Source organism: Nerophis ophidion, linkage group LG03 (assembly GCF_033978795.1).
Source record: "Nerophis ophidion isolate RoL-2023_Sa linkage group LG03, RoL_Noph_v1.0, whole genome shotgun sequence".
NCBI lineage: Eukaryota > Metazoa > Chordata > Actinopteri > Syngnathiformes > Syngnathidae > Nerophis > Nerophis ophidion.
The window spans coordinates 7,563,539-7,586,300 of NC_084613.1; the positions used below are offsets into that span (position 1 = coordinate 7,563,539).

The 22,762-nt window shown below is 38.5% G+C and overlaps 1 protein-coding gene across 1 annotated transcript in view; it reads left to right on the forward strand.

Annotated features, from left to right (window-relative positions):
• Positions 1-22,762, forward strand: part of atr (ATR serine/threonine kinase) — a 102,932-nt gene that overhangs the window by 30,114 nt on the left and 50,056 nt on the right. Inside the window, 13 exon segments of the mRNA XM_061894144.1 lie at positions 1-128; positions 1,395-1,495; positions 3,206-3,377; positions 3,445-3,603; positions 6,080-6,274; positions 6,362-6,457; positions 8,987-9,076; positions 9,142-9,237; positions 13,350-13,480; positions 13,556-13,699; positions 16,238-16,331; positions 16,920-17,045; positions 21,117-21,323. Coding sequence (XP_061750128.1) covers positions 1-128; positions 1,395-1,495; positions 3,206-3,377; positions 3,445-3,603; positions 6,080-6,274; positions 6,362-6,457; positions 8,987-9,076; positions 9,142-9,237; positions 13,350-13,480; positions 13,556-13,699; positions 16,238-16,331; positions 16,920-17,045; positions 21,117-21,323 — 1,739 coding nt within the window.

Genomic DNA, 22,762 nt, shown 5'->3' on the forward strand with positions numbered 1-22,762 from the left:
TTCTGTGCGCCCTGATGGACCTCATGGAGGACCCCGACACGGGGGTCAGAACCGGTCTCAGCCAGTCGGTGCGTTTCCTGCTCACGGAACCCACGCAGAGCTCCGACGACGACGGCTCTGTGAGTGAGGTAAGAGCAGAAAGTATTTGTTTATAATGTATATTTTTATACTTTTTTATTTTATGCTGCCTTTCTTTTTCTGCCGCTGTTACATATACTATAATATATGTACATGTTAATTGTTATGTGTTATATACAGTGGGGCAAAAAAGTATTTAGTCAGCCACCGATTGTGCAAGTTCTCCCCACTTAAAATGATGACAGAGGTCTGTCATTTTCATCATAGGTACACTTCACAGTGAGAGACAGCATGTGCAAAAAATTCCAGGAATTCCCATCGTAGGAATTTTAAAGAATTTATTTGTAAATTATGGTGGAAAATAAGTGTTTGGTCAACCATTCAAGCTCTCACTGATGAAGGAGGTTTTGGCTCAAAATTTCACGATACATGGCCCCCATTCATTCTTTCCTTAACATGGATCAATCGTCCTGTCCCCTTAGCAGAAAAACCAGCCCCAAAGCATGATGTTTCCACCCCCATGCTTCACAGTAGGTATGGTGTTTCTTGGGATGCAACTCAGTATTCATCTTCCTCCAAACACGACGAGTTGAGTTTATACCAAAATGGATACGTGGATGATACAGCAGAGGATTGGGAGAATGTCATGTTTGGAGGAAGAAGAATACTGAGTTGCATCCCAAGAACACCATAACTACTGTGAAGTAGTTATGCTTTGCGGCTGTTTTTCTGCTAAGGGGACAGGGCGATTGATCCGTGTTAAGGAAAGAATGAATGGGGCCATGTATCGTGAGATTTTGAGCCAAAACCTCCTTCCATCAGTGAGAGCTTTGAATGGTTGACCAAATACTTATTTTTCACCATAATTTACAAATAAATTCTTTAAAATTCCTACAATGTGAATTCCTGGATTTTTTTTTTTCACATTCTGTCTCTCACAGTTGAAGTGTACCTATGATGAAAATTACGGACCTCTGTCATCATTTTAAGTGGGAGAACTTGCACAATCGCTGGCTGACTAAATACTTTTTGCCACTCTGTATATTATATTATAATAGAATAATATAATATATGAATATATATTAAATACTGTGTATATAATATGTAAATATTGCATATGTATTTTATACTGCTAGTATGGTGCATTTTTAGTCTACGTTATACCTTTTGTTTTCGCCCTCTTTTTGTGCCCTTGTGGGCATTATTCTTTCCATCCTTTGTAACCGGGCGACTGTGTGGAACAATTTTCCCTTGTGGATCATTAATTTATTTACAGTGTTCTTTTTTTCTTCTTTGACCACACGCGCATGTTTCAGCTGCTGGTTGCTCGCCTCAAAGACGCTTTCAACAACTCAAAGGTGAAGAAAGACGACCACCTGCGCCACACTCTCATCCTCACCACTGGAGAGATCGGCAGGTAAAAAAATATATGTTTGCACCCATGGCTCTTGTGAGTGACCGGCTGGAGCAGTCTGTTGGATGTAAAAAAAATCTGTCAGATTTTTGTTTCGTCTGACATCACATGGGCAAAGATAAGACCTTCTGGAGGAAAGTTCTGTGGTCATATGAAACAAAAATGGAGCTGTATGTCCACAATACGCAGCAATATGTTTGGAGGAGAAAAGGTGAGGCCTTAAATCCCAGGAACACCATTCGTACCGTCAAGCACGGTGGTGGTAGTATTATGCTCTGGGCCTGTGTTGCTGCCAATGGAACTGCTGCTTTAAATGGGACAATGAAAAAGGAGGATTAGCTCCAAATTGTTCAGGACAAGCTAAAATCATCAGCCCGGAGGTTGGGTTTTGAGCGCAATTGGGTGTTCCAACAGGACAATGACCCCAAACACACCTCAAAAGTGGTAAAGGAATGGCTAAATCAGGCTAGAATGAAGGTTTTAGAATTACCTTCCCAAAGTCCTGACTTAAAGGTGTGGACAATGCTGAAGAAACAAGTCCATGTCAGAAAAGCAACACATTTAGCCGAACTGCACCAATTTTGTGGTCAAAAATGTAAGCAGAAGCTTGTGGATGGCTACCAAAAGTGCATTATTGCAATGAAACTTGCCAAATATTAACATTGCTGTATGTATACTTTTGATTGCTCACATTTTCAGTAGAGCCATAATAAATTCCTAAAAGAAGCAAACTTCATGAATGTTTTTTGTGAGCAACAAGTATGTGCTCCAATCACTACATCACAAAAATATAAGAGTTGTAGAAATGATTGGAAACTCAAGACAGCCATGACATCATGTTCTTTACAAATGTATCTACAGAAAATGGATGGATGGATGTATATTTGTATGTGTATATGTGTTTATATGTATATGTACTGTATATTTGTATGTATATATATATATATATATATATATATATATATATATATATATATATATATATATATACATACACACACAAACACACATACATATATATGTGTGTGTGTTTATATGTGTATATATATATAAATAAATGATAAATGGGTTGTACTTGTATAGCGCTTTTCTACCTTCAAGGTACTCAAAGCGCTTTGACACTACTTCCACATTTACCCATTCACACACACATTCACACACTGATGGAGGGAGCTGCCATGCAAGGCGCCAACCAGCACCCATCAGGAGCAAGGGTGAAGTGTCTTGCTCAGGACACAACGGACGTGACGAGGTTGGTACTAGGTGGGAATTGAACCAGGGACGCTCGGGTTGCGCACGGCCACTCTCCCCACTGCGCCACGCCGTGTGTGTCTGTGTGTGTGTGTGTCTGTATATATGTATGTGTTTATATATTTATATATTTATTTATGATGGGGTTTGTCTTTTATTTAGAATCATAACAAGATATTGGGTTTCACTATGTAAAGCGCTTTGAGTCACTAGAGAAAAAGCGCTATATAAATATAATTCACTTCACTTCACATAACTCCAAAAGTTACAGGTTACTAAAAATGTTTTTACTTTCACTTAACACAAAACTGTGACATGCTTGTTTGACTTTCACTTTATAATACAAAAGAAAGAACATAATTGTTTATTGACTTGACTTAACACAAAAATGTAACCACTCTGTCTGGACTTTCACTTAATAACATTAAAAAATTCACTTTTTTGTTGTTGTTCCTTGTTCAGAGCGTCCCAGGGCAGGCTGGTGTCCTTCTCCCTCCTGCATCTCCTCCACTGTCTGCTGTCCAAGTCGCCGCAGGTGTCTGTTGCCGCCTACACTCAGATCAGAGCCCTGGCCGCCGCCAAAGGCCTCAAACTCCAAACGCTCTTCAGTCAGTACAAGAACCCCATTTGTCAGGTGAGGGCTGTTGTAGATCTCAGCAAGTAGATATGTATTCAACACGCTCCTGGCGGCGTGTGTTCAGTTCCTGGTGGAGTCGCTGCACTCGCGTCACGCCTCGGCCCTGCGCAGCACCCCCGATCAGAGCAGCAGCGAGTCAGCCAATCAGAGGGAGCTCGCCTTGGACATCCTGGCTCAGATCGCACACGCTTTTGACTTTCCAGACCTCAACCTCTTCCTGTCTGTACGTATTTCACTTCACTTATCTGTTTCCATTCTCCTTATGGCCAAAGTCACATGTAAAGGTCAATTTGACTTTAAGTCACGTCAACATCGATTTTTTTATAATTGCATTTTTCATTAAGTACTGTAGTATTGTGTATTTGTAAACAAAAATGAGCAAATACAGTATGTCAATGTTTTTGAATAAACTAGATGAGGTAATTCCAGAAGGAATTGCGTTTGAATGCTCCAATGCTGAAGTTGAAGTGAAACGCTGAAAGAATGTAGTATGAATGTAAGAATACTTTGAATGTTGATGAGTTTGATTTTCCAGGAAAACAGAATTTGGTTTGGAACTTGGGAAAGTGTTAGTTTCAATAGCCAGGATGAGTGGAATGTGTTGATGTTGGAATGGTTTGAATAGGTTGAAAAATGTGGTAATTGTGCAACTTGGAAAAATGTCCCATTCATTTCTATAGGAACTTACTGGAATTTCGGGAAAAGCAGGATTTTTAAAAATATGATTAAGAGCATGAATGAGCTGAAGTGGTTGGTATTGGAAATGTTTAAATCGGTCAAGAAATGTTGAAGTAGTAACCAACCGTGTTTAATTGAAAAATGGTATTACGGATTTTCGGGAAAACCGGGAATTTGTTTTTTTTTGTCCTGACTAAGAGGAATGTTTTGACAGTGGAACGCTTGAAGTGGGTTGAAAAATGTGAAACGAGTCATCACACTAAAAAAGGTTGGATATAAAGTTAGAAAAAAAACAGGAATTCCTGGAAATTTGTTGAACGTGGAAAAATGGTTGTTTGAATTTCCAGGATGAGTTGAATGTGTTGAATTGAATGGTTTGAATAGGTTGAAAAATGTGGGAATTGTGGAAGTTTGAAAAATGGATAATTAATTTTGAATGGAGAAAATGTCCCTAAAACTGGGAATTGTTGGAAATCAGGGAATATTTTAAATAATTGTTGAAGTAGAGAAAACAATTCCCGAACAGGCTAAATATTTTGAAATTGGAATGGTTTGGATTGGATTAAAAATGTGGGAGTTGTGAAACTTAGAAAAATGTCCCATTCATTTCAATAGGAACCTGCTGTAAATTTGAGAATTTTTGGGAAAGCGACGATTAATAGCATAAATGTCCTAATGAGTGAATTGGTTGGTGTTGGAATCGTTTGAATTGGTCAAGAAATGTTGAAGTAGTAACATTTTGTTGAATTAGAAATGGTATAATGGAATTTTGGAAAAAAACTGGAATTTTTCAAGTTCTTAAACCGACTTGTTTTTTTGTCCTGACTAAGAGGAATGTTTTGACAGGTTGAAGTGGGTTGAAAAATGTGAAAGGGGTCATTGCACTAAAAAAAGGTTGGAAATAAAGTTAGAAAAAAAAGCAATTCCTGGAAATGTGTTGAACATGGAAAAAAGGTTGTTTGAATTTCCAGGATGAGTTGAATGTCTTGAAGGTGGAATGGTTTGAAAAATGTGGGAATTGCGGAAGTTTGAGAAATGGGTAAATCATTTTGAATGGGGAAAATAGTTCTAAACACTGAGAATTGTAAGAAATTCAGGATTTTTTTAGAAAAACTGTTGAAAGGGAGCACTTAATTCCTGAACAGGCTGAATATTTTGAAGTTGGAACGGTTTGAATTGGATGAAAAATGTGGGAGTTGTGGAACTTTGGAAAAAAATGTCCCATTCTTTTTAATGGGAATTTCTTTAAAACATTTAGACTTCCAGGAAAACATGGACATTTTTTGAAAATTGTTAAAGAAATTGTAATTTTCCAAATGTGTTGGAATTTTTCAAAATGATTGAGAAATGTTGAAGTAGTAATATTTTTAATTCAGAAATTGTATGACGGAATTACAGGAAAACCAGCAATTTCTCCAGTTCAAAAAACAACTTTGTTATTTGTCTTGATTTAGAGGAAAGGGTTTGACGATGGAATGTTTGAAGTGGGTTGAAAAATGTGGGATGAGTAGTCGACAGAAAAAAAGTGTGAAAATAGGTTTGGGAAAACTGCGAATTCCTGGAATTTTTTTGAACCTGGCAAACGATAGTTTGAATGTCCAGGATGAGTGTAATGTGTTGAAGGTGGAATGCTTTGAATTGGTTAAAAATGTGGGAATTGTGGAAGTTTGAAAAATGGCCAATTAATTTTGAATGGGAAAAATGTCCCTGAAAACCTGGAAGTCTGAGAAATCTGGAAATTTTTGGAATTTGTCAATGGAAAGCCCGCAATTCCCGAATAAGCTGAACAGTTTGAAGTTGGAACGCTTTGAATGGGATGAAAAATGAGGAAGGTAGAGCGCGCCAAAATCTGGAGAAGAAGAAGAATAAATAGATGTATTTTGGTATAGAAAAGCTTTGGAGAATTCACACAATAAATGCCTGGTACTCTCTCCAGTTGAGTAATATCAGGCCTGACCCCCTTGTGTATACTTCTAAGCATAGATAAAGTTTAACGAATAAATCCTGCTTGGTGCGCACAGCGGACGTTGCAGGTACTCCTGCCCTACCTGGCCGCCAAGGCCAGCCCGACAGGCTCCGCCCTCATCCGTACCTTGGCCAATGAGCTGAAGGCAAACAGGAGGGAGATCCTGATCAACAACTTCAAGTACATCTTCAGCCATCTGGTGTGCTCCTGCACCAAGGAGGAGCTGGAGAAGGCCTTTCACTACTTGCAGGTAAAACAGCGCGTGGTCCACAGCCACCTATATCGAATGTGTGCGTGCATAAAAGACTGGCCTTGAAATATACCCACTGTGCCGTAGCGTGAGACCGAGATCGAACTGGGTTCCCTTCTGCGTCAAGACTTCCAGGGTCTTCACAACGAGCTGCTGCTGCGCCTGGGGGAACACTACCAGCAGGTGCACTTCTTTCTTCAATAAAGTTTGCTCTTCTTGATGGCTCTCAATGAAGGCGGACACATTTTCTTCTATCCCTGCACTGCTCTTTGTCCTGTATGAATGACAATGGTCCCAGATTACTGACACTCTGCTCACAGCACCAATGTGTCATTATCAAGTCTTTCAGCACAATAAAAACACACTGAAGACCTCCTGGCAGCATTCAAGATCCAAACACTGGCTTCTGATAGATGATGTCATCATCAGACCAGCTGACCAGAGAGAATTCCAGATCACCTGGTCTGTGACAGGCTGTTCAGGGAGCCTGTTGGGATGAATGGGTTGGGCAGAGCTGTGGACACTCCTATTTTGGCAATATCAGAAAAGAATCGCGAATTGGACAACATCTTGGGGAAGCTTTCAGCTCTGCAAGGCGAAACTATGATCAAATTGAGAGCCAGAATTGACAATTAGAGCGGACAAACCGCTGGAATGTGTTTGTTTGCCTAACTAAAAATGATTCAAATCCATTATATATATATATATAAATACATATTTGTATATATGTATGTATATATATATATATCATGTGTATATATATGTGTGTATATATGTATAGATATGTATAAATATACAGTATGCATATGTGTTTGTGTATATATATGTGTGTGTATATATATATATATGTGTGTGTATATATATGTGTGTGTGTATATATATATATATATATATATGTATATATATATATGTTTGTGTGTATATAATATACTGCAAGGTTGTACGGTATACCGGTTCTAGTATAGTACAGCAATACTAATGAATCATATTTGGTACTATAACGCCATTAAAAAGAGAGGTGTGTGTGTGTCGTCGTCCCCCCCTTTGTTTAACGGGCATGGCGGCGCGTCGTCGTGACATTGCTGGTTTTATGAGCAGTGGAGCATGTTTGGCAGCGCACACACACATATTACTTACAAGCAGACACAGTGTGTAGACAGAAAAGGGAGAATGGACGCATTTTGGTGTAAAAAGTCAGATAAAGGTGAAGTTATATAACACTGAAACACCCTCAGGAAGAGCTGCTTTAAGGCATGGCTAGCAGGGTGTACCCTGCCTTCCGCCCGAATGCAGCTGAGATAGGCTCCAGCATCCCCAGCGACCCCGAAAGGGACAAGCGGTAGAAAATGGATGCATGGATGTATAGCTTGCTAGCAGCGAACATCCATCCGCAGTCTGCAGTGTTTTAGCTACTTGTAAAACTCTAATCCTCGCCTCCATAGCAACAAATAAAGTAAGTTTCTTACAAGTAGTGTTATCACTGGAGTACGAGGAATAGCTAAACATGCTTCACTACACAGCGTAGGAGGATACAATAGCTCACTGGTGTCACAATGTAAACAAATGCCATGGGTGGATCGACACTTGACATCCACTGTAATGATACCAAGTACAGGAGCGTATCTAGTCGATACTACTATGATTGCATCAATATTTTTTCAACATCACAAAATCATTTTTTGTTTTTAAAACATTAATATTATGTTTATGAACTCAGTAAATACATCCCCTGGACACATGAGGACTTTGAATATGACCAATGTATGATCCTGTAACTACTTGGTATCGGATCCATTTCTACAAGTGTGGTATCGTCCAAAACTAATGTCAAGTATCAAAGAAGAGAAGAAAAAGTGATTATTACATTTTAACAGAAGTGTAGATAGAACACGTTGAAATGGAAAATAAGCAGATATTAACAGTAAATGAACAAGTAGATTAATATTCAATTTTCTACAGTTTGTCTCCCAACCGGCATGGCGCGGTTGGCAGAGTGGCCGTGCCAGCAACCTGGGGGTTCCTGGTTCAATCCCCACCTTCTACCAACCTCGTCACGTCCGTTGTGTCCTTGAGCAAGACACTTCAATCAATCAATCAATCAATGTTTACTTATATAGCCCTAAATCACTAGCGTCTCAAAGGGCTGCACAAACCACAACACAAACCACTACGACATCCTCGGTAGGCCCACATACTTCACCCTTGCTCCTGATGGGTTGTGGTTAAGGCCTTGCATGGCAGCTCCCTCCATCAGTGTGTGAATGGGTGAATGTGGAAATAGTGTCAAAGCGCTTCGAGTACCTTGAAGGTAGAAAAGCGCTTAACAAGTATAACCCATTTACATAATGTGTACAAAATAACAGGTGTATAAATGACACAATATGTTACTGCAGACTAATTAAGAGTCTTTGTTTACTTACTACTAAAAGACAAGTTGTCTAGTATGTTCACTATTTTATTTAAGGACTAAATTACAATAATAAACATATGTTTCATGTACCCTAACATTCTGTGTTCAAATAAAGCCAATAATAACATTTTTGCGGTCCCCTTTATTTAGAAAAGTATCAAAATAGATGTTGGTACCGGTACCAAAATATTGATATCGGTACAAACCCAATATATTGTATGTCTGCTCCTGGACGCTTGTACTGAAAATTGTTGTATTTTTTTCAAGTGCAAATACAATAAAGCTAGTCGGTTTCTACGCAGGTCTTCAACGGACTGGCCATCCTCGCCTCCTTCGCCTCGAGCGACGACCCCTATCAGGGTCCCCGCGGCATCACCACCCCGGAGCGCATGGTACCATCAGGTCTACCCTTTCTCCAGTCTAAGCTCTTGTCAGCTGATCTCCTCTCTCACCGCAGGCCGACTACTTGCAGCCGAAGCTCCTGGGAATTCTGTCCTTCTTCAACATGCAGCTGCTCAGCTCCAGTGCAGGAGAGAAAGACCGCAAGAAGCAGGTGAGCGAGCACAACCAGAGGTGTTGTATTTGTAGCCTGCCTGTTGCGGGATGGCATGGGTTCCATTCTGGAGGGTGGCAGCATGAAGCCACAGGAGACGTCCTGTGACGCTCACACTCTGTTCGTCTCAAGTCGGATTTTTTAAGTGTGATAATGATTTGGAGTGCATGAGAAAGTGTCAAGGAAAGTGTAGGTCTTGCTGGTCACATGATCTTTTATGAACAAACATATTGCAGACTTGCAACACTGCTAACAGTCTACCATAACATTCCATCATCAACCTGGCACACTCCAGTCATGGGACATTGAACCCAAACACTCTTCAATAGAATACAACTTCAATTTACAAATTCCCATTATTCTTTTTCCTCCTTCCTGTAGGGGCCATACCTGAATGTTTGTCCGTGTGACGTGACTGACACCTAGTGACTTGTGTGTGTGTGTGTGTGTGTGTGTGTGTGTGTGTGTGTGTGTTGTGTCGAAACTACATAGCTGTGTAAAATAACAAAATAGGAATGTGTATGGGCTCCAGCACCCCCCGCAACCCCGAAAAGGCACAAGCGGTAGAAAATGGATGGAATTTGTATATAATAATTTAATTACAAATATGGATGTGAATATAATAGCAGCATAATAGGGATGTGTATATAATAACATATTAGGGATGTGAATGTAATGATAACATAATGGAGTTCGGAATATGATACTAACATAATAGAGTTGGGAATACAATAGCAACATAATAGGAAAGAGTATATAATAATAACATAATAGGGATGTGTATATAGTAATAATGTAATAGGGATTTGAATATAATAGTAACATAATAGAGTTGTGAATATAATAATAACATAATAGAGTTTGTTTGAGGTGGCGACTTGTCCAGGGTGTACCCCGTCTTTCGCCCGATCATAGCTGAGATAGGCACCAGCGCCCCCAAATAAGCGGTAGGAAATGGATGGATGGATAATAGAGTTTGGAATATAATTCTTACATAATAGATTTGGGAATATAATAGGGATGTGTATATAATAATAATGTAATAGGGATGTGTATACAACAATAATGTAATAAGGATGTGAATATAATAACATAAAAGGGATGTGTATATAACAATAATGTAATAGGAATGTGAATATAAAAGTAGCTGAGATAGGCGCCAGCGCCCCCCGCGACCCCAAAAGGGAATAAGCGGTAGAAAATGGATGGATGGGTGGATATTAGCGATGTGTATATAATAATAATAATGTAATGAGGATGTGAATATAATAGAGTTATGAATATAATACTAACATAAGGGTTAGGAATATAATACTAACATAGTAGAGTTGGGAATATTATAGCAACATATTAGGGATGTGTATATAATAAAAACATAATAGGGATGTGAATATAATAGCAACATATTAGGGATGTGTATACAATAGCAACATAATAGGATGTGTATATAATAGCAACATAATAAGGATGTGAATATAATAGCAACATATTAGGGATGTGTATATAATAGCAACATAATAGGATGTGTATATAATAGCAACATAATAGGGATGTGTATATAATAGCAAGATAATAGGGATGTGTATATAATAGCAACATAATAGGGATCATGCTTATATGATAGCAACATAATAGGATGTGTATATAATAGCAAGATAATAGGGATGTGTATATAATAGCAACATAATAGGGATGTGTATATAATAGCAAGATAATAGGGATGTGTATATAATAGCAACATAATAGGGATCATGCTTATATGACAGCAACATAATAGGGATGTGTATGTAATAGCAACATAATAGGGATCATGCTTATATGATAGCAACATAATAGGGATGTGTATATAATAGCAAGATAATAGGAATGTGTATATAATAGCAACATAATAGGGATGTGAATATAATAGCAACATAACAGGGATGTGTATATAATAGCAACATAACAGGGATGTGAATATAATAGCAACATAATAGGGATCATGTTTATATAATAGCAACATAATAGGGATGTGTATATAATAGCAACATAATAGGGATGTTTATATAATAGCAACATAATAGGGATGTTTATATAATAGCAACATAATAGGGATGTGAATATAATTGCAACATAACATGGATGTGTTTATAATAGCAACATAACAGGGATGTCAATATAATAGCAACATAATAGGGATCATGTTTATATAATAGCAACATAATAGGGATGTGTATATAATAGCAACATAATAGGGATGTTTATATAATAGCAACATAATAGGGATGTTTATATAATAGCAACATAACAGGGATGTGAATATAATAGCAACATAATAGGGATGTGTATATATTAGCAACATAACAGGGATCATATTTATATAATGGCAACATAATAGGGATGCGAATATAATAGCAACATAATAGGGATGTGTATATAATAGCAACATAACAGGGATGTGTTTATAATAGCAACATAACAGGGATGTCAATATAATAGCAACATAATAGGGATCATGTTTATATAATAGCAACATAATAGGGATGTGAATATAATTGCAACATAACATGGATGTGTTTATAATAGCAACATAACAGGGATGTCAATATAATAGCAACATAATAGGGATCATGTTTATATAATAGCAACATAATAGGGATGTGTATATAATAGCAACATAATAGGGATGTTTATATAATAGCAACATAATAGGGATGTTTATATAATAGCAACATAACAGGGATGTGAATATAATAGCAACATAATAGGGATGTGTATATATTAGCAACATAACAGGGATCATATTTATATAATGGCAACATAATAGGGATGCGAATATAATAGCAACATAATAGGGATGTGTATATAATAGCAACATAACAGGGATGTGTTTATAATAGCAACATAACAGGGATGTCAATATAATAGCAACATAATAGGGATCATGTTTATATAATAGCAACATAATAGGGATGTGTATATAATAGCAACATAATAGGGATGTTTATATAATAGCAACATAATAGGGATGTTTATATAATAGCAACATAATAGGGATGTGTATATAATAGCAACATAACAGGGATGTGAATATAATAGCAACATAATAGGGATGTGTATATAATAGCAACATAACAGGGATGTGAATATAATAGCAACATAATAGGGATGTGTATATAATAGCAACATAATAGGGATCATGTTTATATAATAGCAACATAATAGGGATGTGAATATAATAGCAACATAATAGGGATGTGTATATAATATCAACATAATAGGGATATGTATATAATAGCAACATAATAGGGATCATGTGTATATAATAGCAGCATAATAAAGTTGGGAAAATAATAGCAACATAATAGGGATGTGACTATAATAGCAACATAATAGAGTTGGGGAAACAATAGCAACATAATAGGGATGTGTATATAATACAACCATAATGGGGATGTGAATATAATACTAACATAATAGGGGTGTAAATATAATAGTAATATATTAAAATCCCTATTATGCTGCTAACATAATAGGAATGTGAATATATTACTAACATAATAGGGATGTCTATATAAATGCAACATAATAGGGATGTATATAAAATGAAAACATAATAGAGTTGTGAATATAATGCTAACATAATAGGGATGTGTATGTAATAACATAATAGGGATGTAAATAATTATTTATTATTGTTGACAAAATAATAGGTGTATAAATGACAATATGTTACTGCAGACTAATTAGGAGTCTTTGTTGGTTTACTTACTACTAAAAGACAAGTTGTCTAGTATGTTCAACATTCATTTAACGACTAAATTGCAATGATAAACATATGTTTGATGTACCCTAAGATTTTTAATTCAAATAATGACAATGATGCCATTTTTTTGTGATCCCCTTTATTTAGAAAAGTATCAAAATACATTTTGGTACCGGTACACAACCCTAGTAGGGGCATTAGTAGCAATGAGTTTATTGTAAACAAAAATATGTTTTGAAGCTCATGCAGAGAGAGATGTTCCATCTACTGCAATACACAGCAGGTGACACATGAGAGACCTCGTTGAGCGTCTATAGAAGAGCAGGTTTGAGGACATAAATATAAATATCCACCTTTGTGTGTGCAGGCGCTGACCAGCGCCATGGCTCTCATGCAGCTGATGGGCTCCAAGCACATCAGCTCAGTGCGGGTGAAGATGATGACCACCCTGCGCACGGGACTTCGCTACAGACAAGACTTCCCTCTGCTCTGCTGCCAGTCAGTGCTTCTTGCTTTGCTCCACTTCTCTGAGCGGCATCCAGGTCAATGCTTGATGCCACATTGTGCGTGCAGGGCGTGGGAGCGTTTTGTGCGCAGTGTGGAGCCCGTGCACCTGGGGCCCCTCCTGAGTCACGTCATAGTGGCGCTCCTCCCCCTCATCCCTCTGCAGCCCAAGGAAACTGCCGCCATCATCCGCTTCCTGATACTGGACAACAGGTTAGCGCCGTCGCTAATTGAAGGGATGAAGTTCTTTATGGGAAAACAGCATCATTCAAATAAACCCAAACTGAGGAGAACAATAGAAAGGACAGGGATGCGATATATGGATCTTTAAAGGGAGTCGTTACTTTCAAAGAGCTGTTCATACCACTGGCTCGTTATTATCCATCCATTTTATACTGCTTGTCCCTCTCGGGGTTGCGGGGGTGGAGCCTATACCAGCTGCAGTCGGGCGTAAGGCAGGGTAGACAACCTTTCATACACTGGGGACCATTTAGTGTTTGTTTTTTTTAAACAATTTTAATCAAGGAAACAATCACTAGTATCAGTTATACCAGTGGTACCCAACCACCGGGCCGCAGAAGAATTTTTTATTCATTTTTATTTAAACAAAAAAAATTTTTTTTTTTTTTTTTTTTATTAAATCAACATAAAAAACACAATATACACTTACAATTAGTGCACCAACCACAAAAACCTCCCTTTTTCGTGACAAAAATGTCCCTTTTTCATGACAAAGAAAAAAAAAAAAGGATTGTTAAGAATTATTCTGAAATATCGACTGTAATTTAATTTTTTTGTTGTTTTCATTAACATTCGATAATGCCACATCACTAGTTTCCCCGCGTAGCATTTAAACACAATAGAAAAAATACACAGTAAGTCGGAGTAAAATACATCAATATAGATAAAAAGTATGAATAAAACTACATAAAAAATTAGGACATAATAAAAATCTGAGTACAAAATTATACTACCGACCGTGTGTGTACTTGGAATGCTTTTTGTTAGAATACTGAAACCAAAAGGTAAATGCAAATAAATATAAATAAATAAATGAAATAAAATTAAAATGGTCCATCCATCCATCTTCTTCCGCTTATCCGAGGTCGGGTTGCGGGGGCAACAGCCTAAGCAGGGAAACCCAGACTTTCCTCTCCCCAGCCACTTCGTCTAGCTCTTCCCGGGGGATCCCGAGGCGTTCCCAGGCCAGCCGGGAGACATAGTCTTCCCAACGTGTCCTGGGTTTTCCCCGTGGCCTCCTACCGGTTGGACGTGCCCTAAACACCTCCTTAGGGAGGCGTTCGGGTGGCATCCTGACCAGATGCCCGAACCATCTCATCTGGCTCCTCTCGATGTGAAGGAGCAGCGGCTTTACTTTGAGTTCCTCCCGGATGGCAGAGCTTCTCACCCTATCTCTAAGGGAGAGTCCCGCCACACGGCGGAAGAAACTCATTTTGGCCGCTCGTACCCGTGATCTTATACTTTCGGTCAATTAAAATGGTTTATAATAAAAAAATAAATATGTACATATTTTTGTCAGGTTTAAGCACCAAACTATTAAACAGGACAAGAAGCAAGGAATCAAGCAGGGACAGATTTCAATTTTGCTCATGAGGAGAAACGTATGGTGCTGCACACTCAGTTACAGTCTCCCACCAGGCTCTGAGGTACAGCCCCTGTGCTCCCCATTTTATTCAGGAAATCCCTAGTTAACTTCACTGAGGTTGCTTCTGAAGAGAGGGGTATGCAAGCAGCCCCAGTAGACACAATACGTGATTATTCAGAATGGAAATGTGCTGACACTTGTGCTTTCGCCCTGTCTGTGTTTCGTCTGCGTTGGGGTACTCGAAGTCTGTCAGCAGGCTGTAAGACACAAACAACAGCAGCAAGCCACTCCTTACTTGCAGTGGAAGATAATAAGTTATGTGCCTTTAAGCATAAGAGTTGTGTGATAACTTGAATATAATTATTTTTTCAATTTAATTTTTTTTTTATATATATATTTTTATGCGTAGTAATATACAGTACAGGCCAAAAGTTTGGACACGCTGTCATTTCAATGGATTTTCTTTATTTTCATGCCTATTTACATTGTAGATTGTCACATCAAAACTATGAATGAACACATGTGGAGTTATGTACTTAACAAAAAAAGGTGAAATAGCTGAAAACATGTTTTATATTCTAGTTTCTTCAAAACAGCCACCCTTTGCTCTGATTACTGCTTTGCACACTCTTGGTATTCTCTCAATTCCGTTTAAGCACAACTCTTGAAGCTCATGGAGAGAATGCCAAGAGTGTGCAAAGCAGTAATCGGAGCAAAGGGTGGCTATTTTGAAGAAACTAGAATATAAAACATGTCTTCAGTTATTTCACTTTTTTTTGTTAAATACATAACTCCACATGTGTTCATTTATAGTTTTGATGTGACAATGTACAATGTAAATAGTCATGAAGATAAAAAAAAAAACGCATTGAACGAGAAGGTGTGTCCAAACTTTTTGCCTGTATTTTATACATTTGTTTTCTTTAAAAAAGTTAAGTTTATTTCTTTAATTTTGATTCATTTTCTAGTCCAGTTGCCAGTCAGGAGGCAAATGCTGACGCCAAAATTGGGCGTGCATGAAAAAACGTCTCACAACTGAGAATCGGTTGTCATCATTCACTTCAAAGACGTGATTCATTAGCTAACGTCACATCAAGGATGTACACTCGTCACTTGGTAACGATGACGTCTGGCATCTTTCGCAGGGAAGAAGTCAACGACTACCTCCATGAGATTTATTTCCTGCCGCAGCACCCTGAGCTGGAAGACATCCACACTGTCCTGCAGAACTACAAAAAGGTTTGGTACTTGTCAGGACACTGGAACACACTAACACAGCAATAGTAATAGTTTGTGTCAGGTTCAAACACCAAACTATATATTAAACAAGACAAGAAGCAAGGAATCAGGCAGAGACAGAGTTCAATTTTGCTCATGAGGAGAAACGTTTGGGGCTGCACACTCTGTTACAGTCTCCCACTATGCTCTGAGGGACAGTCCCACGCTCTCCTCTATTTATTCGGAGTTCCCAGGTAACATCACTGAGGCTGCCTCTAAAGGGAGGGGTCACACATTATGCAAAGCAGCTTCAGTGTGCACAATACGTGATGGAATGTGCGGGCGCCTTCTGATTGTCTTGTCTCTGCTTTGTCTGCGTGCTGTCTCCTTATGTTTATTAAGATCCTGGTACGTCCTTGGCCTAAAACAAAGAAAACATCTGTGGCGAGGCCACTCCTCTTATGCCGTGGAAGATAACAAGTTGTGTGCCCTTCCACGAAGCAGAAAAGACCACAATAAATAATAACTATAGCAACGGCATTTAAGCATAAGAGTTGTGAGATAACTTACATATAATTATTCTAACAGTTTGTTGTACCTTTTTCTTAGCTGACCGCCAGTACCAGTGACTTGGTGTCCGCCCTGCAGCTGTCCATGAGAGCCGTGCAACATGAGAATGTGGACGTGCGCATTCATGCGCTTACCAGCCTGAGGGACATGATGCACAACAACCAGGTGTGTGATAAGTCCGAATTTGGCACAGATACTGAGCTATTAAAACTAGCAGCCAGAATCCAGGCACTTACAGTAATGACGTATATATACAGTGGGGCAAAAAGTATTTAGTCAGGCACCGATTGTGCAAGTTCTCCCACTTAAAATGATGACAGAGGTCTGTAATTTTCATCATAGGTACACTTCAACTGTGAGAGACAGAATGTGGGAAAAAAATCCAGGAATTTGCATTGTATGAATTTGAAATAATTTATTCTTAAATTATGGTGGAAAATTAGTATTTGGTCAACCATTTGCTGAAAATTGAACAATACATGGCCCCATTCATTCTTTCCTTAACACGGATCAATCGTCCTATCCCCTTAGTAGAAAAACAGCCCCAAAGCATGATGTTTCCACCGCCATCCTTCACAGTAGGTATGGTGTTCTTGGGATGCAACTCAGTATTGTTCTTCCTCCAAACACGAGGAGTTAAATGTATACCACATGACATTCTCCCAATCCTCTGCTGTATCATCCATGTATCCATTTTGGTATAAACTCAACTCGTCGTGTTTGGAGGAAGAAGAATACTGAGTTGCATCCCAAGAACACCACACCTACTGTGCAGCGTGGGGGTGGAAACATCATGCTTTGGGGCTGTTTTTCTGCAAAGGGGACAGGACGATTGATCCGTGTTAAGGAAAGAATGAATGGGGCCATGTATCGTGAGATTTTGAGCCAAAACCTCCTTCCATCAGTGAGAGCTTTGAATGGTTGACCAAATACTTATTTCAAACCATAATTTACAAATAAATTCTTTAAAATTCCTACAATGTGAATTCCTGGATTTTTTTTCACATTCTGTCTCTCACAGTTGAAGTGTACCTATGATGAAAATTACGGACCTCTGTCATCATTTTAAGTGGGAGAACTTGCACAATCGGTGGCTGACTAAATACTTTTTTGCCCCACTGTGTATATATATATATATATATATATATATATAATATAAATGCCGTTTATTTTTTGATATCAAAATAAAACACGGACCAGTTCAGTTTGGCTAATGAAGATGAAGACTAATAAACAAGCTTCGTTCTTCTCTTGTTTCAGTACAACAGTTTGGCCAACAAAAATAAAGAGGAGTGACACCTCTCACATCGAATACACAATTTTCACTCTTCACATTCTACGTTCAGTTCGATGAGATGACAAAACATTTGAGCTAGTATTGATGTTATTTGAACACTGATACAGTTAAATAAAGAAGTGAACAACCCAGTAAACAAAGTAAAGACTCTAATAGACAATATAATATCAGGCCTCGAATTTTAAATTTTTAAGGTCAAGGCAAGGAGGGCTCATATTTTAGGGCACCAAGGTAAACAATATTTTCTTTCCAGGCAGGGGCTCCAAAGCATGCATATATATATATATATATATATATATATATATATATATATATATATATATATATATACAGTTTTTTAATTCATTAATAATACAAACTTGTCAGCTTTTTGTAATTTCATGATGCCTTTATCTCAATTTTTACATTTTGATAGATGGAGGTCCTCTCACATCGAATACACAATCTTCACAGCCTTTGTTCAATTCGATGAGATGACAAAACATTGGAGTTAGTATTAATTTTATTTGAACACTGATAAAGTCAAATAAAGGAGGATTGATTAACTCCAATGTTTTGTCATCTCATCGAATTGAACAAAGGCTGCGAAGATTGTGTATTCGATGTGAGAGGACCTCCATCTATCAAAATGTAAAAATAGAGATAAAGGTATCATGAAATGACAAAAAGCTGACAAGTTTGTATTATTAATGAATTAAAAAACAGTATATATATATATATATATATGAATGTGTGTGTGTGTATGTATGTATGTATATATATATATGTATGTATGTGTGTGTGTATGTATGTATGTATATATATATATATACTGTTTTTTAATTCATTAATAATACAAACTTGTCAGCTTTTTGTCATTTCATGATGCCTTTATCTCTATTTTTACATTTTGATAGATGGAGGTCCTCTCACATCGAATACACAATCTTCACAGCCTTTGTTCAATTCGATGAGATGACAAAACATTGGAGTTAGTATTAATTTAATTTGAACACTGATACAGTCAAATAAAGGAGGATTGAATATCCCAGTAAAAAAAGTAAAGACTATATAAACAAGTTGTGACAACGTTCACGACACATCACCTGCATGTTTCCTCACATCATTAACTCTCTGTCACAGCAGCTGATGGACGCTGTATTGGGAAAATAAAAGCAACATCAAATAGTTTTCTCCTTGGCTGTATACTTTTAGTGTGGGGACAGGCGTCTCCAATATTTTCCACACCTGTCTCCATCTAAGCACACACGCGGCGGGAAGCGAGGAAAAATGACGTTAAACCAAGAACTTTGCTCCGTTTACTCCGAGGGGAAATCTCCGGAGCAAGGTCCGTGTAGTTAGTTCGCCATGATTATCAAGCCAAACGACGCTAGATGCGCCTGACTTCCTGTTGCCTAAAATGCATTAAAGGGGAACATTATCACAATTTCAAAAGGGTTAAAAACAATAAAAATCAGTTCCCAGTGGCTTGTTGTATTTTTTGAAGTTTTTTTCAACATTTTACCGGTCTCGGAATATCCCTAAATAAAGCTTTAAAGTGCCTTATTTTCGCTCTCTGCAAAGACACTGGCCATTTCCCTGTGACGTCACACAGGGCTGCCAATGTAAACAAACAATGGGAATACCACAACAAGATATAGTGTCATTAGCTCGGATTCAAACTCGGATTTCAGCGACTTAAGCGATTCAACAGATTACGCACGTATTGAAACAGATGGTTGGAGTATGAAAATATTGAAGAAGAAACTGAAGCTATTGAGCGAATAGCTATTGACGCTATTCATAGTCATAGCATGGCCGAATAGCTGCATTAGCATCGCCGGTAAAATGTGCGGACCAAACGATCAGGAGTTTCGCATCTTTTGACACTGGAGCAACTTAAATCCGTCGATTGGTAAGTGTTTTTTTCACATTAAATATGGGTGGAAGGAAACGTAATATAGTTTCAAATGCATCTACAGGTTATCCATACATCTCTGTGCCATGTCTGCTTTAGCACCGCCGGTAAATAGCATGTTAGCATCGATTAGCTGGCAGTCACACCACAATCAAATATGTCTGATTAGCACATAAGTCAACAACATCAACAAAACTCACCTTTGTGATTTCGTTGACTTTATAGTTGCAAATGCATCTGCAGATTATCCATACATCTCTGTGCCATGTCTGTCTTAGCATCGCCGGTCAAATGTGAAGACACTCTGGTACATTCAATGGGGGTCTGGCGGCAGATTTCTTGCCAGTGGTGCAACTTGAATCCCTCCCTGTTAGTGTTGTTACACCCTCCGACAACACACCGTCGAGGCATGATGTCTCCAAGGTTCCAAAAAATAGTCAAAAAAATGGAAAATAACAGAGCTGAGACCCGGTGTTTGTAATGTGTTGAAAATGAAAAGGGCGGGTGTGTTACCTCGGCGACGTCACATTCTGACGTCATCGCTTCCAGCGCGATAAACAGAAAGGCGTTTAATTCGCCAAAATTCACCCATTTAGAGTTCGGAAATCGGTTAAAAAAATAGATGGTCTTTTTTCTGCACCATCAAGGTATATATTGACGCTTACATAGGTCTGGTGATAATGTTCCCCTTTAATAAATGACATTTTTTCTCTAATTAAAAAATTAGACGGTATTACTAACTGGAATTTTATCGAAAATTATCATTACACCGTTTCTTGTTACATCCCTATTCCACTAACAAGTAAAAAGTCAAGGGCGGTCACGGGGTGTTCTTGCTGCAGATGCTGGTCCATTTTTTAAAGCATCACGGCAAGTCACGAGGGCGGTCGCGGCTTTTGCTGCGGTTGCCGTGGTTAAATTCAAGCCATGTAATATCGTACTGTGGCCTTAATACCCTGATTGTTTCATTTTCATGCCGCCAACCCCTAATCAGAAGTGCACCATCATTTCATAAACTGTGTTTGTGCGTTGGGATGAGCAGGCCTGGCTACTGAGGCGTGTTTGCGCCAGTGAGGCGGTGGAGCCGCTGATCTCCAGCCTGGTGTCGGTGCTGCTCAAGGGTTGCCAGGACTCGTCCCCGCAGGCCAGGCTGCTGTGCGGAGAGTGTCTCGGGGAGCTGGGCGCCGTGGACCCCGGACGCCTGGACCTGACGCCATCGCACACGCACGGCGACAGCAACACCTTTGTGGTAAATATGTCACTCAATGGTCTTTCTGAATGTTGTAAAATCATGGATGACAACGATACAGTCGGAGGGTGTCATCCAGTACGATAACGACAAAGAAATAGTCTTTGATAACAATATCAAGCCTACAATATTTTGGAAAAGTTCAATAAGGATTGATGTTCTAAACGTCCTGAGCCCTTAATATCTCTTTTTGTTTGAGTTTTACTTCTTAATTCAAATAACTTTTGAAACACATGTTTACCTTCACCAAGGTTAGTTGGTTAGTTAGCAGCATAACTCAAAAAGTTAGGAGTGGCTGTCGATAATAGGTTTAGAAAATGTCAGAAATGTGATAAGTGACAAGTGATTTGATTTTGAGGCTGATTTTGAAAGAATTCTTTACTATTCGGAGATAGAGCCTCCTCGTTTATTTTAAAGTTTTTCCTTATTAAATATTTATGCAAGCAAATGTAAACTGTTGAGAGCGCTCTATAGCGCTATTTTTTTTAAAATAAATAAGAGATGATCAGATATAAAATATGTCTGATTCTGATTCTGATTTGTGGTTCCTTCCAAGGTTTCTCATTGTTCCCGTTAGGTTTAGATGTTGTTGTGGTTTGTGCAGCCCTTTGAGGCATTTGTGATTAGGGGCTATATAAATAAACTTTGATTGATTGATTGATTATTAATTAATCTCTTAACTAATTAAACTTTATTTTCTGTTTATTTTTATATTATACAAAAGCCAAAAGCAGTGAAGTTGTCACGTTGTGTAAATGGTAAATAAGAATAGAATACATCCATGCATCATCTTCCGCTTATCCGAGGTCGGGTCGCGGGGGCAACAGCCTAAGCAGGGAAACCCAGGCTTCCCTCTCCCCAGCCACTTCGTCTAGCTCTTCCCGGGGGATCCCGAGGCGTTCCCAGGCCAGCCGGGAGACATAGTCTTCCCAACGTGTCCTGGGTCTTCCCCGTAGCCTCCTACCGGTTGGACGTGCCCTAAACACCTCCCTAGGGAGGCGTTCGGGTGGCAGAATACAATGATTTGCAAATCCTTTTCAACTTATATTCAATTGAATAGACTGCAAAGACAAGATACTTAACGTTCAAACTGGTAAACTTTGTTATTTTGTGCAAATATTAGCTCATTTGGATTTTGATGCCTGCAACGTGTTTCAAAAAAGCTGGCACAAGTGGCAAAAAAAGACTGAGAAAGTTGAGGAATGCTCATCAAAGACTTATTTGGAACATCCCACAGGTGAACAGGCTAATTGGGAACAGGTGGGTGCCATGATTGGGTATAAAAGCAGCTTCCATGAAATGCTCACTCATTCACAAACAAGGACGGGGCGAGGGTCACCACTTTGTCAACAAATGCTTGAGCAAATTGTTTAAGAACCACATTTCTCAAGCAGCTGTTGCAAGGAATTTAGGGATTTCACCATCTACGCTCCGTAATA